Here is a 27,059-nt window from a genome sequence, read left to right as displayed (position 1 = left end):
GCCTTTAATAATCTCCCAGCCCAGTCTACACAGGATTTCCCTACTAATCAGGCAATTACAGGTATAATGGCTACGAATCCCTATCAGGATAGGACCCAGAAATACATCCATCTAATTTAAAATAGTCCCACACTACAGACTAAGACAGAATTCGGAACATCTGCAGAATCACCATCAATGATGCACTGCTGCACACTTCATTAACTTCTAATAACAAAACCCTGTATTTTATGGGAATGAAAATTTTGGATTTCCCTTACTTAAGGCAGGGATTTGCTCTATTTGCTAAAAATTAATTTTTAAAAATTAAGTAAAAGTCATCTGGTTGGTTTATTTATGTGTCTAATACTCAACTATTATAATATTAATATGAGAAGAAAGTGATTATTCATACTTAATTTCACTAACTAGTTAGTGAAGTAATTTTTTAATACTGTGAAAGTTTGCTACCTAAAATTGTTAGAAGGAACATAGACAAATCTACTGATTATTTGATAAACACCATTTGTGAGAACAATTTTTCTTACATTATGATTATCCCATTATCAATGGAAAATGAGTCAGAAGGTAATCCAGCAATATTCCAAGTTCGAATTGTCACAGCTTCTCCCAGGGTACCCATAAGGGAATAATCATCTGAGCAGGGGATATTTCTTCCTTTGCACAAAGTTGTCCACTCCTTAGTTTGGTTCTTTAGAACATACACAGAAAAATAAAGAAATGAGACTGGTGGTTACCAAAAGCATGCTTTGTAATTCTTCCATTTATACTTTATTCATTGATTCAACAAACCACTGTAGAAACTCTACCTCAAAAATGATATGTGTTTCTCCGATTCTTACTTCAAATAAAATTCTAACTTAGAAGGTCAGCTATGTACTCAACATATTCAATGTTGAGATAAAGTCTAGATTGAGCACTTAAGTCAGAATTCTGTATCTGGAAAAAATAATTACCAATTGTTATTCTAAAGCTTCATTTTCAATGCTATTCCTATCAAATGACCAATCACATTTTTCACAGAATTTGGGAAAAAATATTCTAAAATTCATATGGAACCAGTAAAGAGTCTGAATAGCCAAAGCCATCCTAAGCAAAAGGAACAAAGCCAGCAGCATCACATTATCTGACTTTGAACTATACTGCAAGGCTCCAATAACCAAAACAGCACGATACCAGTGCAAAAACAGACACATAGACCAATGGAACAGAATAGAGAGCAAAGAAATAAAGCTGTACACCTACAAGCATCTGATCTTTGACATAGTCTATAAAAATAAGCAGTGGGGAAGGGACTCCCTATTCAAGAAATGGTGATAGGATACCTGGCTAGCCATATGTGGAAGATTGAAATTGGACCCCTTTATTACACTATATACAAAAAACAGCTTAAGATGGATTAAAGACTTCTATGTAAAACCTAAAACTATAAAACCTTAGAAGAAAACCTAGAAAATACCATTCTAGACATAGGTCCTGGCAAAGATTTAATGGCAAGGATGCCAAAAACAATCACAACAAAACCAAAAAATGACAAAAAAGACCTATTTAAACTAAAGAGCTTCCGCACAGCAAAATAAACTATCAGAAGAGTAAAGAGACAACCTACAAAATGGGGAGAAAACATTTGCAAACTGTGCATCTGACAAAGGTCTATATCTAGAATCTATAAGGAACTTACACAATTTAATGAGCAAAAAACCAAACAACCCCATTAAAAAGGAGGCAAAGGGCATGAACAGACACTTCTCAACAGGAGACATATATGTATCCATAAGGATATGAAAAAATGCTCAACATCACTAATCATTAGAGAAATGTAAATCAAAACCACAATGAGATGCCATCTCACACCAATAAGAATGGCTTTTGCTAAAAGTGAAAAAACAGCAGATGCTGGTGAGGTTGTGGAGAAACGGGATTGCTTATATACCACTAGTGAGAATGTAAATTAGTTCAGCCATTGTGCAGAGCAGTGTAGTGATTTCTCAAAAAACTTAAAACTATTATTCAACCCAACAATCCTACTACTGAGTATACGCCCAAAGAAATAAAAATTGTTCTACTATAAGGACACACGCATGTTGTGATGGTTAATACTGAGTGTCAATTTGATGGGACTGAAGGATGCAAACTACTGATCCTGGGTATGTCTGTGAGGGTGTTACCAAAGGAGATTAACATTTGAGTCAGTGGGCTGGGAAAGGCAGACCCACACTTAATCTGGGTAGGCACCACCACCTAATCAGCTGCCAGCACAGCCAGTATATGAAGCAGGCAGAAAAACCGTGAAAAGGCTACACTGGCTTAGCCTTTCAGCCTGTATCTTTCTCCCCTGCTGGAGGTTTCCTGTCCTTGAACATCAGACTCCAAGTTCTTCAGCTTTGGGACTCAAACTGGCTTCCTTGCTCCTCAGCTAGCAGACAGCCTATTGTGGGACCTTGTGATCCTTTGAGTTAATACTACTTAATAAACTCCCCTTTATTTATGTTTCTATCCTATTAGTTCTGTCCCTCTAGAGAAACCTAATACATGTGTATGTTCACTGCAGCACTATTCACAATAACAAAGACATAGAATAAACCCAAATGGTACATATACACTATAGAATACTGTGCAGCCATAAAAAAGAGTAAGATCATGTCCTCTGCAGCAAATGGGTATAACTGGAGACCATTAACCCAAGCAACCTAATGCAGGAAAAGAAAACCAAATACTTTATGTTCTCACTTATAAGTGGGAGCTAAATGATGAGAACACATGGACACAAAGGGAGCAATAGACACTGGGATCTGCTTGAGGATGGAGGGTGGGAAGAGGGTGAAGACTGAAAAACTACCTACCAGATACTAAGCTTATTATCTGGGTGATAACATAATCTGTATACCAAACTCTGGTGACACACAATTTACTTATGTAAAATACCTGCATGTGTACCCCTGAACCTAAGAGTTAAAAAAAAGAACAATAAAGCATCACTTTACAAAGTCGTTAGGACCACCACATTTTTCTAAGTATCTTCTTTGTGTTACAAATATCTAGCACATACAATGACAGAAAAGTAAATCCATTTTGAACCAGTAGGAGAGATGGAAAACATTTGCTTCTGACTCACATGCCCTGTGAGGGGCCATGGCAGGGCATTTCAGTGCCAACAAGGATCAGGGCACACACTGCAGTTTGTGAGACTCTACGTGGGGGACAGTCTGCAGGATGTGCAGGAACCAGGGGGTACTACAAGCCAACGTTCCCATTCAGAAAGTCAGAAGTCAGCGTCCAAGTTGAGTTTACAGATGAAATATTTCAGAAATAGGGAAAGACATAACTGGAGAGAAAACATAAGAAGGCAAAAGGAAGGTGGATATGCATGGTGCTGGTACCAGCCTCTGGGTTGATGAGGCTGTTGGAAGCTCATAGATGGCGCTGGCTGAGAGGGCATGCTGGGCACTGCCATCTCCCTCAGGCTCTTGCTAAGTAGGCTGGACCAACATTCCTTGAGGTTTGCACAAGGAAGGCCATCATGGTTTTGGGGGAATTGATGACATTCATGACCTTGATAAGCCTGTTAATATTATGTAGAATGCCCCACACCTGGGTCTGCATGATGTTCCATCATGATTCATTGCAGGTTATGCATCTTTGGCAGGAATATCACAGAAATCATGTGCTCTTCTCATTGCATCCATCAGATGGCACACAATTTCAAATTGTTCATTTACTGATTACACTAATTTTTATCACTTGATTAAAGTGTTGTCTGCCAGGCTTCTGTCTCATAATTATATGAGCTTACATATGATTATAGATTCTTCAGATGGTGGGATGCAATGCAAAGACACTCAGATAAATGAAAGGCAGAACTCTGTTAGTTACAGCTCCAAATGAGAGAAGGTCATACATAGGGCCACATGGGGTGCTGTCAGGAGACAGTAGCAGCAAGCCAGAGCTGTGGGAGGCAGTTCACATGCGGTAAATGGGATGGAATTAGCTGGGTTTCATAGGTTTCCTGGGGATTGGGTATGCTGAATCATTCTGTGGGTGCAAGGAAGAAGGGGCTGTCTCCGGTATCTGGGGGCCTCTGGAAGCTAGCTAGCTATTGTAACCCAGGAGTGTTTAGCCTAATAAAGAACGTGGTTGCGGTGAGGGCTGAGCAAACTGCCCACGAGAAAGAATTCCAAGTTTTTAGCTATTATTTAAAATGGTTCAGACAGCACTTGTGAAATATTAAATTATAGCCTCCCAACTGTTAAATTGCTCTTTTCCCCATTCTCTTTGCAGGTAATAAGATTCTGCAGGGAGATAACTTTGTAACCATGAAGACTTTGTCCTGTTTTTTTTGTCAGACATTCCATTTTTTCATTATGAATTTATGTCAGCATAGATTCATCTTTTTCACATTTTATCTAATGAATTATATAATATGTTACTGCCACTATTTATTGTGATGCTCAAATTGTCCAAAATTTGGCCAGTGGGAATACCCTTAAGCTAAATTTTGTGTCCTTTTAACATGGCTCCATCTTTCTCTGGGTAATTCCTTACTCTTGCTCAAAAAAGACATTTCAGGCTTGTCGTATAGTGAAGTCCAAGATAGCCAAAGATGATCTTCCTACTTTAAGCTCAGCTGACTAGCAACCGTAATTCCATCTGCAAAGTCCCTTTGCCATGTAACGTAGCATAGTTACAGGTAAAACACTCAGAGGTGAAGATCATAGGGGCCAAAATTCTGCCTATCATAAGTACTTAATAAATATAATCTGGCTGTTTTATTTGGTTGTTGATACGAGGAACAGATGGTATTGCTATGTAGGGAGGAGGGACAGATAGTATTTCCAATTTGAGTTCTGCAGATAGTTGCTTCTGGCATGTTTTACTATATTTTTTAAATTGAATGTTTTTTTTTTTTGAGATGGAGTCTCACTGTGTCACCAGGCTGGAGTGCAGTGGCATGATCTTGGCTCACTGCAACCTCTGCCTCCTGGCCTCAAGCAATCCTCCCACCTCAGCCTCTCAGTAGTACTGGGACTATGGGCACACATCACCATGTCTGGCTTTTTTTTTTTTTTGTAGAGAAGGGGTTTTACTATATTGCCCAGGCTGGTCTCAAACTCCTGAGCTCAAGCAATCTGCCCACCTCGGCCTCCCAAAGTGCTGGGATTATAGGTGTGAGCCACCTCACCTAGCACTGCTGGAATGTTTTGTTCTATTTGTTTTCATGCTGTAGGTTGGCCTACAGCCATTTTGGAGAGGTCTGCAAGCTTTCTTGGATTTAGCTTGATACTGGAGGAGGCAATGCTAGACCACAACACAGCGAAGAAGTAGAGAAAATAGAAGCAATAGTTTCTGCAGAAGGCTCTGTTTAGAGTTGACAGGTTTAGTATGTTACCACAGATGAACTCTGGACTAGCAATTTAAGAAGCCTAATTACATGTCTATAAGGGCGTAATATAAGAGAATAACCAAAATGAGCATGGAGGACTCTGAACAAGCATCTCAAAATTCAAGCCAATGGTCTTGGCTGGTAATCAGGTGATGAGATAGATGATGGATTTGCTGGCATATGGTTATGAAAAATAAAGGGAGAAAGAGAGAGAGAGAGAGAGAGAGAGAGAGAGATGGTAGAAGTGGAAAACCAGCTATTAAGAGTATCATCTCGGTGAAAATACCCAAGACCATTAAAACAGTTTTGACTTTGGTTATTGGCACAGAAAAGGTCAATTAGAAGGTTCAAATTAATTCAAATCCAGGGCTCACATGTTCTTAATAGCACTGTAGGATTCTGTTTTGCGATTTGGCACAGGCCTTGCAGTTGAGTGCTATGGGCCCAGTTATTCTGGGAGAATTGAAGTTTCCTATGTTTTATTTATGAAAAGTGCCAGGAACTCTACAAAAGAGTTGATAAATAAACTACTCAGATTCAAGGTTGGAGGGGAAATGCAGTTATTTATTGAGCGACCTTGACATTCAGAGACTTGAAACCTTTTGATGTCAGAAAAGGACCAAATGTTGTAAGGCCTCTTAGCTTGGGTTCCCTGAAGCAGACTCTGGGATGAAGATTCATGTGAAGTGACATGCTGAGGAAAGGATGCAGGGGGAAGCAGGACAAGGAGGTGTAGAAGTGTAGGAGCCAACAAAGGGTGAGGGAGCAACCCAAGTTCTGCAGCAGGTGGCCTCAGTTAGACGCCACAGGAAACCTCTGTAGTGTAAGCTATTCCTTGGAGCTGTCCCAACCAGAGGGAAGGGAGAGAGACTCCCATGCTCCCTTCAATGATTCATTAAGGGTTGATGAAGAGGCAAGTACATTCCCAGGCACTTCTCGCTCTCCAAACATCGGGTAAAGCAGGTAGTAAGAACTCAAGGGAAGTCTGACAGAAAGAGCCACAGGTGATAGTTGCTGGGTGTGAAAGAACACAGAAGCCAGGAGGGGCTCTGGGCAGAGCCCTGATGTTGCCTTCCAACCCTTATGCTGAGAACTGAATGAGACAGTTTTGATGGGAAATAAACTGCTAGCTGTCTTGACCTGAGAGAAACAGATAAAAAAGTAAAGATGACAAGGTAGGACTCCAAGAATTAATCCACAGGAAGGAATGGTGACATGAGAGACTGGGTAAGGAAAGTAAAAACTTCGGTTGATCCAGTGAGGCAAGGAAGAAGGAAGATTGCCTTCACCGAGATGAGGTGGCATGGGATGAAGTGACTACTTGAATCAAGTGTTTGGATAGTGAATGAGTTCACAGAGGAACTCTGAGCTTTGCCAAGTCTTGTGTCTAAGTTGAATGTGGCTTTGTGTCTATCAGTAAGTTGCCAAGGTCTCAGTTCAGGTGCTCGAGGCACCCTTGAAGCATTTGTGTGATGGTCTGACTAGCAGCCCCCCATCCGGATAGTAGCCAGGTGATGGCGAAGTCAAAAGATGCAGTTCCTTGGAGTGACTCTGTCAGAGAGGGCCTGGGAGGGATGGTATATGTAGCTCTTCAAGCATTGGGTACAGTGGATTTTTACCAGTGCACTGGGTAGTGCTAATACACTTTCTGCTTAGCTCTGGAATGCTCGACAGGAGCCAGTGCAGACACCTAGGGGTGTGCTCTGAACCAGCAGGGAAAGGTAAGGGTGGCAGAAGCTACTCCTTTTACTGTTCAAAGTGTCGATGTAGAAGAGTAGGAAGAGGGCTAAATTAGGATGCAGGTAACCACAGAATGCTCAAGACAGAGGAACTCTGTAGGTGAGGATTTCAAACATTTAGTCAAAAACAATAACACCAACTAAAGCATAACAGTGGCACCAAGAGTCAACCCTCCTTAGGAGACAGTTCTGAAATTAAATGAGGCTCAACTGAGACCAGGTGCAAGCCAATGCTCAGTGATAGGATAAAGCCCTCCACAAAGGGGATTTAACACGTGCTCTTTCTCGCTTGACACCAAAAACTACTGCCAAATGTTCTGAATTCCTCCCTTCTTTTATTCTCATTATCATTCCACCCTGTTTTTCTTTTTGTTATCTTAATTTTTCTAAATCTCTCTGCCTGCTTTGATAGGGCCGTGACCCAGGTTGGATTCCAGTTCCATTTTTCTAAAAAGAGCTGAAGAGTATGCTGGGTCTCTCATTCCGTACAAAACTAAAAAACAGAAGAGAAAACAGGAAGAATAATTAGGATTAACTCCTACGGTTAGGTGTTGGGCCAGGGAGAAGAAAGAGGCAGAATCAGTCAGAGAAATGGGAAGCAAGCAAAGCAGGGAACATGGGGTTTTCTAAGGAACAAAGCCACTTATTAACAGAGTTTTGGGCAGGCTCACCTTTTCCTCCCCTTGTTTCATTCTCTGAAATGATTTTGAAATGGCATACTATGGAGACTGATAGGAAACAGTTGGGATGTACACACACACCTCATACCTTTTGTACAGTACTTGCTTAGGAACTGAGATTTTATCAGTAGAATCTACAATCTTCCCATTACTTTATTTTTTTTTAATTTATTTTTAACCAGGATGCCCCACACTAGAATAGGTTCAGAGACTCCCCATTTTCACATTACATTTTAAAGTAGATATTTTTGTTTTTAAAACAATTAGATTTTTGAAGAGTATATTACATGGCATCATTTGGCTAACCAGCTAATTTACAGAGTAACTAAAATCCATAAGTAGAAATGATTTTAAAATATCTTCCTCCTTGTACTTATGAAAAAACTGAAACCAAAGTGAAACAAAACCCCAAATATTGGTAATATTGGCTGCGATGGGCAGAGGGTCAGGAAGAGATGGAATAGCATCCCCTACCTGTCTATAGGTAGATGTGAAGGCTCCAAGGTAAGCAACTACTCCTGAGGAAATGAGGATATCCCCGGTCAAGTTGATGTACAGCTGCCCTAGGTCCAGAGCTGTGTGGCTCCATCTAGTTTTCTCACCGCCAAGGCCTCCTATCAACTGCTCAGCTCGTTCTAGTTTTTTGCTGCACAGGTCAACCTCAAAAATAAAAGTGAGTTTTCATCAACATTTATAAGTACAGTAAGTCTAAAATTCTGCAAGATTTTACCCTCAGAAGTAAATTATTATTTTTAATTACGAAATTCTGTCTGGGATTCCCTATGACACTATGACATAGGAAAGTCCATGATATTCTAGAATTTGTAAACATAAAGTATTTAATGTAATTTATGAAATTAACAAATATTGATCATACAATGCAAAAAGCGGCCCTATTTAAGGAAATGACATACAGTACAAGACAATGAATGTTAATTAAAGGATATTCTTCTGCAAATATAGACATTTTCTCTCCATTTTAAATAATCTAGATGCCCTTTCAGTATTCTACAAACCTTTTCCCTTCATTTAACTGATGGTTGATTTTATTATGGTCTTAAAGGTTAAATGTTTGAAAGTTTTAATAATTTATGATTATTTACAAGGCACAATTTTTAGGTCTGTTAAATTGTGTCAAACTACTCAGGCACTTGCCATTCAGCTTAAATCAGGACATCAGTCAATAGTGGACAGCTCATTTAGTGCATAAGACTGTCAACCAAATATGATTATACGTAATCAAGCTATATGAGAAAAAAAAAGAGACACAATTATCAAGGTGGAAAACTTCGTGAAAGTTATTTCAGTTCACACAATAGCAATATTCCAGCAGAATATGTAAATTATTTTGATTAAATTTTTAAGTACCTTAACATCATTATTCTTGGAAAAGAAGATGAGATTAAATAAAGCTTATCTTGACACTCAAAAATAATTTACATGAAAAGAAAAATTCAACAATCAACAAAAGCAAAGACATTTAGATTATTTTGGAGTAAAAATTTGGCTTATGCTTTTTGCTAACGTTATTAAAATTTATATTAAGTCAATGATTTTGGATTAAAAGATGTATAATTCTGTATCAGTTTATCTAAAGATAGATAGGTTTGAAAAAAGCAAATGGTATGTAACTGTAGTATTTGTGATACTTCCTAAATTTAATTTTTTTCCCTTTTAACTTTCCCTCTTTAAATATCTTCTGTCTTTCTAGTTTCTTTCATCACCTATTCTTTCAACAGTGTTTATGATAAACTGAATCAGGTCTTGGACTATGACAAAGTTGCCATCAGAAACTTCTAAGTAAAAATATTTTAGCTAAAATTTTACCTCCAAAAGCACATTTTAAATATGCATATATGCGTATGTTCATTTTACATTACCATAAGTTTCTAACATTATAAAAATAAAATTTTCAAACATAGAGGAGAATTTAAAAATGTCTAAAGACAGCAACTGCCTAACAATTCATTGGTTGTATTATTTAAAATTGATCATTCAAAAATCATGCCATAATAGGTTATGCTTCTGATGATTAGCACAAATATCTTACATTTGTGCAAATATAGAATACAGGATAGATACTATAGAAAGAGGCAGTCTGGTGTCTTGGAAAGAGCACAGCTATTAGCGTCAGGTTGCCTGGGTTCAGGTTTTAGACTTAATGATCAGAAGCTGGGTTGACAATGAAAAAGCTGTTTGATCTTTCCGTTCTTTAGTTTCTTCAAAATGTTACAAAGTGATTACTTCCCTCAAAAGGTTGTTTTGAGAATAAATAGTATAACATATAATGTTCTTAGAACGACAGGACCTTGTACATAATAAGCATTCAATAAATGTTGACTGTTATAAAACATTTTGACTTTTCTTCTGGACCATAATCAGACTTTAGCAGTTAATTTTTCCAAATGGCATCACTAATTAAATTAGAGCAATATTTTTAGCCTTGAAAACATTTTTAGTAGATAATGTATGGTTCTGAGTACTGAGTTCCAATTTCGGCTCTGCCATTAACTGTTACACAACCAAGGTCACTTAACATTTTGGTTCTCATTTCCTTACTTGCAAAGTGAAAAATGATTAAATAATCTAGTTCAATATTCTAGTAACATAAGGCAGAGAGACTGGGATTTTTTTTTTTTTTTTTTTTTTGGAAAGGGCTAGAGAATATTTTAGTTTTTGTGAGCCAAGCAGCAAAACTGAGGATATTATGTATTGTGCAAATAGTTATGTGGCCATTAATATGTAATTATTTTAAAATGTCAAAAGCATTATTAGCTCTTGGGCCATACGAAAACAGGGGATGGGCAGATACGGCCTGCGGGCCATAGTTTGCCAATCCCTGACCAAGAAGGAAACAGGACTGGTGTGTTACATGCTAGTTCAAACATCGTTCTTAGTTATGATAACTGAGAATTTGTCCATCTTTTTCTATATCAGCAAATACCTGGTTTTCCAGGTCAGCCTTCTTTTGTTTATTTAATTCAAGTGTGTCTTGAAGCCTCGCCAGCTTGTCCTGAACTTCCTTAAGGGCTGCCTGCTTCTTTCTAAGACCATCCATGGCAATTTTAAGCTCCCCTTCAGCTGCAGCCAGTTTTATCTTTTTGGGAGCTACTATTTTTGCCACTCTGCAAAAAGTAAAATTGAAAAATTAATTATTCATTTAATATTCCAGTAGACTTTCTACCACTGAATTTACTTTTCTAATATCCTTACTATGACTCAAAACACTTCTTTGTGCAAAACTCTAAACTGGTTTCTATATTCTATGTTTTATCTAAGAACCAACCAAACTTGATCCTGAACACAAGAAATGGCCATTAAAATAAGACAAATACACAGTATTTTCACAATTTTTTTACTCAAAAAAACATTTTGCCAGTATGAATTTTGGTAACTTTCCAAAAGGAGAGTAGGATATTCATGTAGAAAATTACAATGCTAGTAGAAGCCTAAATGGTTAAAGGTTAGTTTTGATGAGGAGAAAGTGAGGTATTTTTTATTTCTGTCATTTTACTTTTAAAAATATCCTAGAATGCCTCCTCAACCCAAAACAGTTATCCTATAAATATGTATGTGGTAATAAAAGGAATTGTACAGAAAAAAAGATGGATCTAAATTCTCTCTTTAGCATTTGGAAAACGAAGTCAGTCATGCTATCTATCTAACAAACATTAAATTTATCATTAACTAATATATCATGGTCCAAAACATATACAGCACTACTATAGATGTAGAATGATTAAAATTGGATATAAGTTTGAAAAATAACCCGTGACAGTTGTTTTTTGAAAAAATAATAATTACTCTGTTTTTTTGTATAGCTGGTTCTCATATAATCACCAAAAAAGGCTCCTCATTTCACAAGAATACATATTATGCCAGTAGTTTTTAAAGTGTGGTCCAACGACCCCTGGGGCTCCTGAAGACACTGCCCCTTCAGGGAGTTGATGAGGTCTTTCCTTGTCCAACTAAACATCTGTGTGATGGCAGACTTTTAAAAATGTACTTTAATCAAAACATACTGCAAAAGAATGAAAGCAGCAGCAGATTTTGGTGTCTGGCTATCTTACATTAGACCACACACTAAAGAGACTTATAAAGGTATAATAAAATACCACTCTTCTCATCATTATTTTTTTCTCTTTTTAAAAGAAGAACATGTAAATTCTAAAAAATAAAAAGGTCACATATTAACATATAATATTTTTATTGCTTTTAAAAATGAATTAATAAACATTGAAAAAAATTTTCCATTTTAATTTCTAATATGGTAAATAAACAAAATATTTTTGGGGTCTTCAATAGTTTTAAAGAGTATAAATGGTTCCAAAGCCCAAAAGTTAAAGAACCACTGTATTATTCTATTAGTTGTTATAGCCTTGCCTCCAGTAAATATGGAAACACAAAGCAGATTCAGATAGGATTTTCCAAAAAGCCTCTCACTTACGTAACTTTTAAGTTTTATGTTGTTTAACTGACAAAAGTGAAGATAAAATATACCAGCTGGATTTCTTCTTATCAGCACTTACTTATCATAGGAATCCATTGCTATGACCCATTTGCACAGACCTTCGGCCGCTGTAGAAGCATTTCTGATTTTTTCTGGCACGAAATCTGGATTTGGAATATAATTTTTTCTTATGATATTCATATAAGCTGGAGGAATATTGTCCTTGTCATATTCATGAAGTGACTGTAGAAACCTGATGTCACCAAGAAGTCTCTTAGCTGGGCCCCAGAAATCCTCGATTTTTTTCCCTGAACCTGTTGGGTCAGGGATTTTGTCAGCTTTGATTCCTTTCAAGATGCATATAGCTTCCATGACAAGCTTGACACCAGCAGGAGGACTCTTCATGGATTTTACCACTGTAATATCCTTGAAATAACAACATGTTAATTATTTTAAAAAGACATGTTTGTTTCTACAGTAATTGTAATTGGCTCCTATTTTTGAACTAAGCATAGAGAGACTCAGCCTGTTCACTGGGTAGAAATGGTGACAGTCACAGAACTACACTTGTACTCTTCTCTCAAGTCCCAACCAAAAGTTTAGCCAAAATTCTCTGCACTGTTTTAAAAATCTATCTTTATCTTTCTAAATTAAAATATTCCCCTTTCGCATTTTAACTTTTAGTATATTTCATCAAATCTAAGACATGCTATTGTAAAACAATTATAAAACACATTATTTTATGTATCCCCCCCAAAAAAAAATCACTGACCAAATTAACACAATACTTTATCACATCCTCTATAAGATGCATCCCAATGGCAAGACTGTCTAAATATGAAAAAGGTACCCCTTAGAATCAAAATATAATCTCAAGTCTTATTGATTACCATTGATTACTGTAGTGCAAAGATGTATAAAGTTCTTGAAATAACTGTTGCTTTATGGTAGGTTATAACAACACCTGGCAGCTTTCTTCCTTTTCAAGGATGTTTTTGCATGCACATGCATTACTTTTTCAGACCAATTAGGTAATTATTTTGCAAAATTCAAAATCATTTCAACTTCATTAATCTTGCAGGCTAATTTGGAGAGACAAACTAGACTAGAACACAATGCTAATTTCTTTCTTGGGCTAGAAAGTGTGTGACAAAACTCTTACCTGTGCAGTAAGAGTATCAAGGGCGGCCAGTGCTGACTCCAATATTGGCAAGGCACCTGCCAGGTCAGCATCGCATTCATCTTTGATAGCTTTGGAAGCCATAGCTTGTTCATTTGCTATTGCTTCATCAGCTTTCACTATTTTTTCAGTTTTGGCAACTTCTATAGACTCTTTCTCAATCATTATCATCATTTCATCAACCTCTTTGCTGGCAACTTTTAATTGAGGTTGTAGTGCCTCCAACTCAGACTGCATTGTTGCTACTTGAGATGAAGCAGAATCCAATTTCTCCAAACCCACTTCATATCTCTTTTTCATTTTCATTACTTCACTGAAAGCAAATAAAGTGAAGTTAATCATGAGGCTCTGTATCCTACAGTAAGGAAACATTTAAGTGTTTTTGAGCTTTCTGGCCTTTTTCAAGGAATAACTAGGTAAGTGGTCTAAAATATTTTCATATCTGCAAACAATCTGTCAAAACACGAACCCTAGAACATTGGATTGTGCGAAATTAAGGGTAGATAGCATGTTTTATTCATTTTCATGTTTTCAGCACCTACACATTATCAAGGCATGCAACAGAAATTCCAAAGAATAAATACACTGGGGATGAGGTAAGGAGACTCCTGTATCCAAATGAATGATATACCTCTAAAGTTGGTAAGCTGATTCCAGCAATACTACTGCTGCTTTAAACCTTTTTATGATCACTTAAGCACATATCAGTGCTCAAAATACATTATTTTGAATGCTTCCAAATGTGAAAAAATGATTTTAACATGTATTATACATCTTGAAATAGGGTTTTTTTTTATTAAAGCAAAAGTAACACATAGAACAGATCATAAAGCTCAAAACCCTGTTTGGTACAAAATGATTATAAAGAAATAATAAATGATTAAAAATAAGGTAACATTGTAGCATACTCTAAAAGTTTAACATTTTACTGTACTTAAAAATGCAATCTGCGTTTATCTGCAAATATATATTTATTTCTCTATAGAGAAAACTCTTGTTTGTAATTTCATTTTAAAATACTTGATATACCATGATGCCTCCAAGTAAAAAAATGACATGGTTTTAAAAATCCCCTTCAAAAAACAGACTGGAGTAGTAGTGAGATGGAAAAGGTAACCTGGAGAACACTGAAAAGATTGTAATTTTTTCCAAAAAAAAATTTTGTGAGAGCATGCCATGTTTTTATCACATGTTGAATTCCCTCTGAGAGAGCAAAATATTCGATGGTAATGGGAACAGAGGCGACCAACTGTACGGCACTATATTGTCTGTGAGTTTGGTTTTAGCTGAAACCATGGACAACAAGCATGAAAAAGGTCTCATTCCTGCCAGCCTGGGACAGTTTCAATATTGTGGCTCATCCCATGTGACGCTTTGCTAGCTTAACCATAGATTTCCGGGCAGGTAACCTGAAAACTTGCTTCAAGGTTATAGCACCACCTGGCTATCAAGATGTGAAGGTTTTAGCTATCATGGGAAGAATAATCACAGGGTAGGAATGCTAGTTGAGGTAAAGGAGATATTAATATCTATTTTTTTTTTACTTTGCAAGGAATTTTGAAAGAAAAACACTTGAAAAAGGAAAATTGGAAAGGCAAATAAGAATATTTGAAAATGCCTTAAAAACTATGACTCTTTCAACCTGTAAGTTTGAACTTGTAACACTGTGACTTCAAAACTTATAACCAGTCGGCTTAAACTCTTCGTATAAGTTTGTATCTGGTTTTTATAATCCTTCTTTTTGTTAGGATGGCCTTACTGTTGTGAGTACACAAACAAAAGCCATGAGTGACATCCAAAATTTCATCATTCTCTAAGAGCTTTTGATCTCCTGGATAAGAAAATACGAACAAAGCAAGATGCCGTTATGTTAAAGATCATAAGCTCTTCACAGAAAGACAATTATGTTGAGAGCCAAAGAAATAATGAATTTCAGCCGAGTTATGCAGCAGTCACCGTGGGAGTTGCAGATTTCATTAGGCAGTTGAAAAATTCCTAATGGTATGATTCAAACACAGGGTTATAGACCACAGTGATGACAACAGTCCTGCTTGGGACGGCACAGCAATAGTCACTATGAATACAGATGAGGAGTGCCATATCCGTATCTAGGTAGCATGCTGCCCAATGTGAGAAAAGGTGCTTCAAAACGCTTGAGGTGGTGGGTTAGCCACAGAAAGACTTAGAATTTACCATAGAAATAGGTACAAAAATCAAACTCATAGTAATAATATTTTTATATTATCTGTGTACATTTGTTGTTTTATGTATTCTTTTTAATCTTTAGAAGAATTTGGTCTGTTCAATCCATGGGTCAGGCTTGAGCTTCCAATATAAGTTGTATGACTGAGCAATAAACTTACATTTGAGTTTTTAAGTAGAAATCAGATTAATTTATAGATAACATTCAAATATTTAAAAGTACTTAAGGCTTACCATATGTATACATTTAAAATACTAGACTTATAAATTATTTAAGTATCTAGTAATGTGTGTTAAATCAGAACTTAAAAGGGAAATATAAATACTGCATTAAAAATTATACCTAAACAAGCTTTTGAATGGAGCCATATAGTAATCCAAGGACCCCTTTAAAGGTAACCACTAAAACTTCCCAAACTTCCTACTTTCTAGCTTAATGTTATGATGTTTTTAAATTCTGGAGTATACATACTGAATTTCAATTTTTAGAACCAAGGAACTATTTGAATAAACTTTTATATACATAAAAGTCACCCTCAAGAACATTAAAAAAAACTCACATTGACATTTTCTATAGCACACAAATTTACTCACGTTTATATTGATGTTTTCAAATGAGAGTTTATTAGAGAGTAGCTCTCCCTCCCTAGAATCTCAGGAGTTCAGTATCCAAAGAGAGGGTTTAACTATTATCTAATTATTTATCACAGAAAACTCACTCTCTAGTAGTGTTTACTCAATATTCAGAGCTCTGGCTGGAGCATCTTCATTCTTCCAAGAGTGATTATGCATCTACAATGTGCTGGGCAATGTGCAATACGAGAAGGATGAAACCCCTCCCTATACTCAAGATGTTTGTGGATTAAATTATTTAAAGATGTAACAAAACTCACAGTATATTTCTATGAAATAAACCCCTATTACATCATATTTATGTCATTTTTGCACACACAAATATTTTTAATTCTCTATAACTTACTTAGAAATATGAAATTTCATTTTTACCTTCTTTTCTTTTCTAATAGTAATTTGAAGGTGGAGATTAATTCGAGGTAAGAGGTAGGAGTCACATAATTGTGTCTTTGAAGTTCAACAAAGAAAGATTTTGATAAATTTATAGTAGAAGTGTGGAAGCTTTTACACATGTCGATACAGCCATCTCGTATTTCCTCTGACATTTCAATTTCTTCCAGGAATCGCGAGGCAACTGCCTGGAGTGCATCTTCAGGCCATGACTAAATTTAAGATAAATGCTTTAGCACTTTATTAAGATTACAAATCTGGATTTGTTACTACTGCAGCCCTTTACAACTTATGGATGATGGGGGTGAGGGGAATAGTGTGGGTGAAGGGGAATAGCGTGAAGGAAGGGATGGGAGAGGCAATTTCATAAGGAAATTTCCCAAGGACTTGCAGACTTAGGACAGGGAGCCAGAAGCTAGCTAGTGCATATAACATTCACTGTCTGTGGTTTGTTCTGAGTTAGAGAAATTATTTATGAGTGCTGCAGGAGAAAGGAATGGCAGAGGAACTATATTTATGGAATGTCTACTTCTGTATGCATTTTACCAGTATTATCTCATTGAATTCTGAGAATGATGTAAGCATCATTCTTGAAATAGCTTTGAAAACCTTTCTCTTCTTTATCTCCCTCAATCATCCCAATTCAAGCCTCCACTACCATCTGCCTGCAAGATCCCAATAGCATCCTAACTGCTTGCATTCTCCACAGAACTGCAAGAATGATTTTTTCAAAATACAAATTAGCTCATATTACATTCCCCAATTTATAACCATTCAAAGACTTCCCAGGATTCTTAAAGTAAAATCCAAACCAACTTGCCATTCTGTATCTGATTTGGCCCTTCCTGTATTTCTGACCCGTTGGACCACTTTCCCCCACAGTTCCTATGTTCCTGTCACCCCGATTTTCTGCCACGCTCTCCTTTCTTCTGTCTAGCCACTTGACTTCACTAGTTTATCCTCTGTGTCCACATCTCAGTACTGGCATGATTTTGTCTTTCCGGTTTCCTCTTCAAACTCTTCATTTGTCCCTTATTTAAAAAGTATTTACTTGTAATCCCAGCACTTTGGGAGGCCGAGGAGGGCAGATCACCTAGGCTCAGGAGTTCAAGACCAGCCTGGCCAACATGGTGAAACCCCGTCTCTACTAAAAATACAAAAATTAGCCAGGTGTGGTGGCAGGCGCCTTTAATCCCAGCTACTTGGGAGGCTGAGGCAGGGGAATCTCTTGAACTCAGGAGGTGGAGCTTGCAGTGAGCCAAGATTTTGCCACTGCACTCCAGCCTGGGTGGCAAGAGTGAGACTGTTTCAAAACAACAACAACAAAGCATTTACTCTCTATATGCTACCCTGTCTGATGAAATTATGTGTTGCTTATTTGTCTGTAGACAGGAAGCTCAAGGAGAGCAGAAGTCTTGTCTATTTCATTTGCTTCATCTCCAGCTTTTAGATTAAGACCTGCTACAAAGCAAAACAGAAGAAATGTTTTGCATGAAATAATTAATTTTACCAGGAAGTGGAGGTATAAAGAGGTTCTATAAATTTTCTAAGGTCATAAATGCTTATCGGTTAGATCCCACTCACAGGATCTTAGCCACAGCCCACAGATTTCTTACTCCACTGGCAGAGAATGCATTGTGACACACTGTTGAAGCTAGAAGGGAGAATTAAACTGCTAGTCATTATCTAGCTATTCTCCCTTTGCTGCTCCTCTTCCCCACCCCTTGTCCCCACCATCCACTCGCTGCCTTTGTCTGCTCTGCTCTGTGCTTCCCAGTACTGAGGTCCACTACAAAAAAGATCACTCTGGCTTTCTTCCTCTTAACTTCTTTCGGTTTAGCTAAAGGAAAGAGATTGGGGTGCGGGGCGGGGATGGTAAAGAAGTGAGACATAGAGGTATTTAAATCCTCCCTTCCTTTCTAGCAGTAGCTGAGTTCTAGGTTTCTGGTTCCTGTTCCTGTTGGGCAGTCTTATATCCACAGCTCTAAGCTCTGAGTTCCAGCAACACTCTTCCCGTCCTCTTTTATACCTGGGTATGGCAACACTTCCTGCTATTGCTCCACCCTCCACTTCCAGAGTGTTCCAACATCCCCTCTTGGCTCCCTTAACCCTGCCTATGCCTCTATGAACAGTTCCTTCATTATGGTTTCTTCAGTGAAGGGTTCAAGCGTGCTCTGTGTTTCTTGTCAGGACTCTGATACAAAAATTTATCATAACGCTTCCTATGATATATTGAAGTTAGTGATCACATATACTCTTAATAAATACTTTTCTATTATGATGATTTCTTGAATTATAATTTCATAAAATACATTATAACTGAACAGAAGATTCTGCTAAACTACATTTTTGGGGTGGTTGGGAGTCTATAAAATCAGTCACGACGAGGACAGAAATTCAGCATTTCTAGAAGTCTATCTAAAATACACATGACGATACCTGAAACCAGTCAATGGTACAGCAGTTAACAAGAGCAGGGAACTTCCTTAAACGATTCCGAAATGCATCTCCAATGGGACTCATGGCAAGGACCACATGCAGTTGGTTGCGGCAACGATCAATAAACATGTTGAAAAGGGCTATGGGGCTGCCATCTGTTTGCTTGGTTTTATCCCGCTGGCGATCTATGTGACGCATCTTATCACATATCTCTTGTTTCTCATCTACTGCAAAGAGATTTGGAACCTCCCCAGCATTTAGCAGATTATTGACATCTTCCAGAAATGACTCTTTTTTAATTTGAGTATCTGTAAACAGGAAGACACCCTGCATCTCACCTTCCGCACATTTCCTTAAGATCACTTTTAAATCTTCATGCCATTCAGTAATATCATACCCCTTAGAGATTTCAACTTGGAAAACTGAATAATCAGCCATGTGGGCAGCTAATCTGGTGACAGACTGCCTTCCACTCCCTCCAACCCCTACGAGGAGAGCATGGCTGCGAGGCTGCTTCAGGATCCTGGAAATTCTGCTGATGTGCTCTACAGCAAATCGAAACAAGACGAGGTTCATGGGCTTTTTGCTTATATTGTTGTATTCTTCTAGGTGAATTTCTACTATCATTCGAAGATTATCCACATCTGTGACTTCTCTGTAGTTGGTATCCTCCCTCTTGGGATCATGGAAATCACAAAACATTAAGCTGCGTAAGTCATCTTCTTCCACTATTCCATCATCATCAAAATCCAAACGTTGAAAAAGCTCATGAAAATCTTCATGCATATAGTTTTTCAAAATTTCTTGAATACAGTTGATGAGCCAGCTTCTGTCTGCATTGTCCAGAAGGCGGTCATAATATACTCGAAGGACCTGTATAGTAATTAAAAAGCAGCTTTAGGAACTGACTTTCTTCTGATTTTTAAAAAAAGTGTTATTATTTCTATGCTAATCTCAACTAATAAAAATAGTCTTAGAAAATTTCTGTGGGTTTTATTGAAAGTTTATCCAAATCATCAGGATGCATTTATAATAATGTTATTTTAAATGTTAATTTTGACTATATATTTAGAATAAGGTTATATTCAGTCACCAATCAATGAAAGGTAATTTTGGGGGTGGGAGCTGAAGTAGATGCAGAGATGCTAAGAGAATTAAGGCCTTGAGAAGGTAGTGACTGCCTTTGCTGGTCGCTCAGATGGGATAGCAGAGCTGGGCACCAGTATCCAGGGATTCCCAACTCCTTTCCAGTGATGTTTCCTTTATCTAAGATAGATCATATTTTGAAAGTTATTAACAAATAAATAATTTCTTTTTCCAAAAAGCACATTTTCTAGAAAAGGACATGTCTTGCGTAGAGGGAGACTTGTTTGGGATATGTGTTAATTATTTTTGTTTTAGGTCATGACAAAGAACAATATTAAAATAAATCTCTGGTTATATGCACATGCTATGGGATTGCAAGAAACAGGCTTGCTACATGTAACAACTGCTTTCTTAAAGCAGTATAAGTGATCCAGGGATATGGTCTATTTTGGACTGAATTATGTCCCCCCAAAATTCTTATGTTAAAACCATAACTCTCGATGGGACTGAATTTGGGAATAGGGCCTTTAAGGAGGCAATTAAGGTTGAATGAGGTCATAAGGGTAGGGCCCTAAAACTATAGGATAGTGTCCTTGTAAGAGGAGGAAGAGGCACTAAATGTGCACGTTCTCTCTCTCTCTCTGGTTCTTGTTCCTGTTGGGCAGCCCTGATATGCACAGAGCAAGGGTTGTAAGGACACAGAGACAAGGTGGCTTCAGCAAGCCAGCATGAGAAAATAAATTTCTTTTGTTTAAGCCACTACATTTGTGCAGTAATACTACACAAATAAGTAATGTAGGAAAAAAAAAAAACCCACATTCATTTCTTTTTTTTTTTTTTTTTTTTTTTTTTTTTTTGAGACAGTCTCACTCCATCACCAGGTGCCAGGCTGGAGTGCAGTGGTGCGACCTTGGCTCACTGCAACCTCCGCCTCCCGGGTTCAAGCAATTCTCCTGCATCAGCCTCCCGAGTAGCTGGGACTACAGGTGTGCACCACCACACCCAGCTAATATTTTTGTATTTTGAATAGAAACGGGGTTTCACCATGTTGGCCAGGATGGCCTCAATCTCTTGACCTCGTGAGCCGCCTGCCTCGGCCTCCCAAAGTGCTGGGATTATAGGTGTGAGCCACCTGGCCCAGCCTCATTTCTTATAAAAACATCTCCTTAAAAAGTGTTCCATTTCAAATGTATTTGAAGTCAAACTAATAAGGATTAAACTACTTAAGGGAAACTGGCTTAAAGTGATACCTACTTTGAAATAGTCTATAAATCAACAGAAATTCCTAAATCTGAATATGGGAGATAAAGCATTTTCAACATCATAAAATATTTAAAAAATTTTTCTTGAACACTGACCTTCAAAATGCCAAATAACTGAATACATTTCAGCAATACAAATCACAGAATATTTCCTTTTACCCAGGTGGTGGCACGGTAAATCTTTCTCACATAATCCCATTTCAGTAACAGGGAAATTTACCTCATGAACCCAAAGACGTTTAATCGCTTCTGTGGTTTCTGTTGTTTCTGGTCTTGACAAACACACACCTTGAATGACACGGGAGAAATCACGGAGGTTGAACAAGTAGTGAGATTTAGCTGGAGTAGGCAGGAGATTCTTCATTGCTTCTTTATACAGTGTCATTGTGCCATTCACAATTTGTGTGGTCAAATCTAGAAATTCATCTGGAAATTTATAACTTAAATTTTTTTAAATAAAAAGAAAGGAAAATGTTAGCAATTATAAAATTATGACACATAAAGGATATTTAGCAGGACCAACATAAAATTTTATTTTTGATTAAATCAATTTCATTTATAAAATTACCGTATCTTATTACAATAATAATAGATTTTTACTCCTTTTAAAGCTATTTCCCATTTACTATTTTATGGTATGTCCAAAATAACCCTGTGAAATGAGCAGGGCCCAGTTTAGTGGACTTAAAACCACTTAAGTGAAGAGAATAGACAGCCGAGGAAGCCAGATTATGTAATCCCAAATCCACCAGACAAGCATTTCCCAACCTCTTTCACCCAACATTCTCAACTGCATATCAATATAATCCATAAGGCACACTGGTGAAACAGGTATTTTCAGAGGAAAATAAAATATATAAAATAAGGAAAGGAGAAAAAAGGAAAGTAAAACAGTGAACCAAGACGAAGTGCATGGTTAGGGTATAAAGGACACAGAGAAGTAATTTAGAAAGACTACCTATATTTAACTTCTGGTTTGTCAAGGAACCAGCTGTCTACTCTATCATCACTGGATAAGGCAAGGAACTACTATTTCTTGAGAATGGGCATGGGGACACCGACAGACTTGCCCTGCCCAGCCAAGCTTGGCTTCCTGATATCTCTGCATCTTGTGGAGTAGCATAATCTCTACAGTTAGGCAGCTCCAAGGCAATACTTCTCAGACTTGGACATGAATACCCTTGCAGAACTCAAGAGTTCTACTAGAGGGTATCAAAGTCACTACATAAACCTGATAAATCTTTCCAGCAGTAACTGAACTCAGTGGTGAAAATTCAAAATAATAATTCAAACATGAACATACGATATAGCAGAATGGTCAGACCTCTTTGTGTTATGCTCCCACACTGGGAGGTGGGAGGAACAGAGGCAAACCATGTTGTCTATTACCTTTCCCTTATCTAAGAATGCTTTTTTTCTTTGAAATTTGCTATTTAATATTGGTATGTCTCTAAAATATTTTACACTGTCAGGCCTTCATGTACAAGCCTGGACCCAGAAAGTTTGAAGTCCTGCCTGCCTCAGCTAATCACCACCCCAGTCCCACTGTAACTGATCTTACTCCATAACACCCCTGCTCCCTCCCCAAAAGATTTACCCAAACCTATAAAGCCAACTCTTATCCCACCGCCCTTCACTGATGCCCTTTTTGGCCTCAGCCCACCTGCACCCAGGTGAATAAACAGCCATGTTGCTCACACAAAGCCTGTTTGGGGGGCGCTCTTCATTCAAAACCCGCATTTTAACATACACCTCCTAAAAAAACCCACAAATTTTAAATTACTTACCAGATTTTTAAATGCCAAGTTAAGATTCTGGAGAAGATTGTAAACATGGATTTGTCACTAAATTCATTGATCGTTATAATATTGAAATGTCGCATGTATCGAGGAGTTACTGGATTTCGACCACCGCCTAAACATTAAAAGTGTAACTCTTAATAATGTTACTAGTATATACAAGAGCATTTTCTCAAATATTTTATAGTTTAAAGTAACTTAAAAGATGGACAAATTCACGGCACATGAAGTTAAGAGTAATCAATTGTTTGGATAACCCTGACATCAAAACTATTCTTCCCTCAAACCCAAGGTGCTAACTTTTCTAGGTGAATTAACTGAATGAGTTCACCTCATCAGACATAATCTTGGGTCAAATCTATATTACTAAGGGAGATCAGACCAGGCAGAAAAAGCCACAGGCCATGTTCTCCATAGTTTACAGCCTAAAGCAATAAATAGTCAACATCCTTAGTACAATATTAAGAGGTAATATTACACAATACTAATGTAATCCTGGTGAATCTGACTGACCAGTTTAGGGTACTTCCTATAGGCTGGGGTTCGGCACAACTATGACATAGAGCCAAATTCTTGCCCCACATTTTGAATTTGCTCAAAACTAGTCTATACAGTTCATGCAGTGATTTCACTGGCTGCTTGCATCTCTAGAAATTGGGGGATTTTCCATAAAATAATGAAAGAGGCTTTTGAGCTTATAAATTTCTTTTGGAAAATGTAGAGGAGTTTAAGGGGATAGTGAAAGGGCTGCAGAAGAAAAGATGGTGAGATCAACTACCCCAGCTCTGTCTCCAACCCTTCCAGAGAACATTCAGAAATTGTGGTATTTTTAGAAAATAGAAATGGGGTTCAGAAGGAAAAGACACCTCATCGTTTCAGTATACTCTTCTTTCCAATGCCTGAGGAGGCAGGGAACAATGGACATGTGAGTATAAATGCCTCGCTTAGGGTGGTGTGGGAGAAAGAAAGTGGAACTGAAGTCTGAGACCCAGGAGCAACATGGTCTTTTATTTAATAAGCAAAACAAAACAAACTGTCTGAGCATAATAACAAGTCCCCAAGCCCCCGACTCCACAAAATATAAAAACAAAGTAAGCCAGGCATGGTGGTACATGCCTGTGGTCCTAGCTGCTCTGGAGGCTGAGGTGGGAGGATCACTTGAGCTGAGAAGTTTGAGGCTGCAGTGAGCTATGATTGCACCACTGCATCCCACCTAAGCAACAGAGTGAGACCCTGTCTCAAAAACAAAGAGTGTTCAAGATAGTCCAGGAAGTGTGCTGAGAGCAATTACTGACTCAGAGCAAACTGCATTACAGGTCAGATAAAGGTCAGAATTAGGGAGCAAATACCAGAGAGATTCCCTGAAGTGCTATATTAACGCAAGCAATTTTTTAAAAAAAGACATACTGGCTTGAGGTCTGGAAGAAAACAGTTAAAGATGTCTTGTTAAAGCAAGCCATTTTAAACATCACAGCATTAAAAGTAAATTTCCTCTACATAGAGATTCATTTGAGTATAAATTTCTCTTGGAAAATGTAAAGGATCTTTTGGCCATTTCCTCCTTAAATTCTTCTGAGTAGCTTGTTTAAATCCAGAGACTGACTGGAATGGAACTTGACTGGGGTAGAAGACAGATGATTTCTGAAGCAGGGACCATTCTATACAGTTGAAGATTAAGGAATGACACAGAGGAAGATGAGCTGCCCCGGGAGGATGTGAGTTTTCAGAAGGCAGAAACAGGAAATGGGGGGCAAACTTCCAGAAGGTAGGAGAAAAAAGGATTTGGAAGAGTTGGTGGGTGCATAGCCCATCCAAGGTCACCCACTTTATAGAGTTGCCCAGGTAATGCATTCTGTTAGGTCACAGTAGATACACACAGGAAACATATACACAAAACATTGGAATGCAAAAGTGTTCTTTTCCAGTTATTTCTTTAGCTATAGCCAGAATGATTTTTCCGTCTTAATAATCACAAATTCAGAAAATGTACCTGGAGGTCCCATAGCACACATGATCTGGATGTCCACTAGTTTAATCATGGAACAATCTTTTAGGTCATACCAGTTCCAGTGATCTAACCACTGTCTAAGCAACTCAATGGGAGGTTGAGCCCCATATACCTCCCGAGCAGGCATATTGACATCATCTACAAAGACAATCTGAGAATGAGAAGAGAAGAAGTACAGAAAATATTAACATCTCAACATAGAGTCCTATTGTGTAAACAATATGGAGGCAAATACTTAGCTATCTACTTGCAGAGGACATCTGGGGAAGTGATGTTTCTTTTCTAAACAAGAATATCCTCAGCTTCCATGCTTTTAGCATTTACATTCTTCAAGAAACATGGAGACATTCTCATTGCTAATCTTTGTAGGTTAATAGCTCAGGACTTATTAAACCTCTCATACAATTTGTTTCTCAATAAACCATGTATTTTTTCCTTGTACCACACATTTCAGTTCATGAAAATAGAGGAGAAAGGTCAGAAGGTGTTCTTTGCGGAGGAACACAGGTAAATCCATTGAGAGCTGGGTTGCTAAAGGTCTACAACAGCAAGCAGCAAAGACTGCTGAGTAAAAATGTTAGTGACAGAATTAGGAAGGTAGATGACTTCTCGATGAATATTCTACCTTCAACTCAAAGGGCAACTCCTTGTTTTAAACATCAAGTTGTCTAGTGCACATACAAATATAACTCTACTTCTGGGAAAACTTTTTAATCCAAATTTGTGACATCAAAAAACCTACAGAAAAAGATGTCTATCCCTAGGATATTCGGTTTCCTGTTCTGACTGCAGCAATATATATGAATAGGCCCAGTACTGTACAAAGAATCATTACCATTCTCTTGCCCAAAGGAGGACCAAAAACTCCCTTTCTTCTCTTGTCCAATTTTGACATGATAATATTCTGAGTTTGAGCTGCTGTAGTTTGTGCCGAGAAGTTAATCAGCAGAGGTTTGTAGATTTCCTTATTTAGTTGATTTAAAAGAAAATTCTATGTAACAAAATAATAAAATGAGTCATAGTTGAAATTATGTTTTGACATTTCAGAATAAACACTAAGCATCATTACTGACAGACCCAAATTTAACCTTAAGTGTCATAATATTGTACAAATCGATGGAATCAGTAGGAATAACAGTTACCATGCCAATGGAGTGTCTCTATCTGTCCACCCTCTTTGCATGTGCCTTCTCTGGTTTTCACAGCCACTGGGGAGTACACATTCCTCCTTAACTTGGAGTCACAGAGACTCAGAGGTTAGGAAACTTGCCTAGTTTATCTGAGATGGGCAAGAATTCAGACTGCAGTTTGTCTCTCTCCAGATCAACATCCTTTTTCATATATCCTATTATCTTTGCACTTACATATGAAGCTATTTTTCTGTAAGTTTGAAAGCTTAACAACATAACTGTATTTTCAAAATGGAATTCACCAGGAAACAGGTGGAATGACAATGGTTCTTAATCAAGATGTATGCCAGGAACAGGACATATCACAATTCCCTGAGGAGCTCTTCAAAATAAAATTGCCTCTCCTCACTCCTTCCCCTTCTCTCCCTTAAGAGTTCTGTGTAGGGCACAATCCCTTCCCAATGAAGGGCCAATTTATTAGAAAAGTCTTAAGTAAATCACATATTTTCTCAATGAACACTAGTATCTATCACATGCACATATGAATAAAGGAAGGGAAATGGTGAAGTTTTTGGCCTGTTCTAAACTTTACTTGCATTAAGTGCTTGCAGCATTCAACTTTATAATTTAGATACTAAACTATAACCCAGAGTATCAGTGGTAAAACACCTCAAGCAAGTC

The 27,059-nt window shown here is 37.6% G+C and overlaps 1 protein-coding gene across 1 annotated transcript in view; it reads right to left on the bottom strand.

Annotated features, from left to right (window-relative positions):
- The window catches only part of DNAH7 (dynein axonemal heavy chain 7), a 334,446-nt gene that overhangs the window by 93,122 nt on the left and 214,265 nt on the right, over nucleotides 1–27,059 (bottom strand). Inside the window, exons 37-47 of the mRNA XM_003925707.3 lie at nucleotides 26,084–26,239; nucleotides 25,231–25,399; nucleotides 23,229–23,355; nucleotides 21,662–21,881; nucleotides 19,094–19,966; nucleotides 16,637–16,866; nucleotides 13,412–13,742; nucleotides 12,329–12,675; nucleotides 10,744–10,924; nucleotides 8,274–8,459; nucleotides 528–691 (exon numbers count right to left, since the gene is read on the bottom strand). Coding sequence (XP_003925756.1) covers nucleotides 528–691; nucleotides 8,274–8,459; nucleotides 10,744–10,924; nucleotides 12,329–12,675; nucleotides 13,412–13,742; nucleotides 16,637–16,866; nucleotides 19,094–19,966; nucleotides 21,662–21,881; nucleotides 23,229–23,355; nucleotides 25,231–25,399; nucleotides 26,084–26,239 — 2,984 coding nt within the window. The remainder of the gene's footprint in view (nucleotides 1–527; nucleotides 692–8,273; nucleotides 8,460–10,743; nucleotides 10,925–12,328; nucleotides 12,676–13,411; nucleotides 13,743–16,636; nucleotides 16,867–19,093; nucleotides 19,967–21,661; nucleotides 21,882–23,228; nucleotides 23,356–25,230; nucleotides 25,400–26,083; nucleotides 26,240–27,059) is intronic.

This window comes from Saimiri boliviensis, chromosome 5 (genome assembly GCF_048565385.1).
Source record: "Saimiri boliviensis isolate mSaiBol1 chromosome 5, mSaiBol1.pri, whole genome shotgun sequence".
Classification (NCBI taxonomy): Eukaryota; Metazoa; Chordata; class Mammalia; order Primates; family Cebidae; genus Saimiri; species Saimiri boliviensis.
Note: the sequence above shows the minus strand (reverse complement) of the source record. Positions and strands in the feature narration are given on the sequence as shown.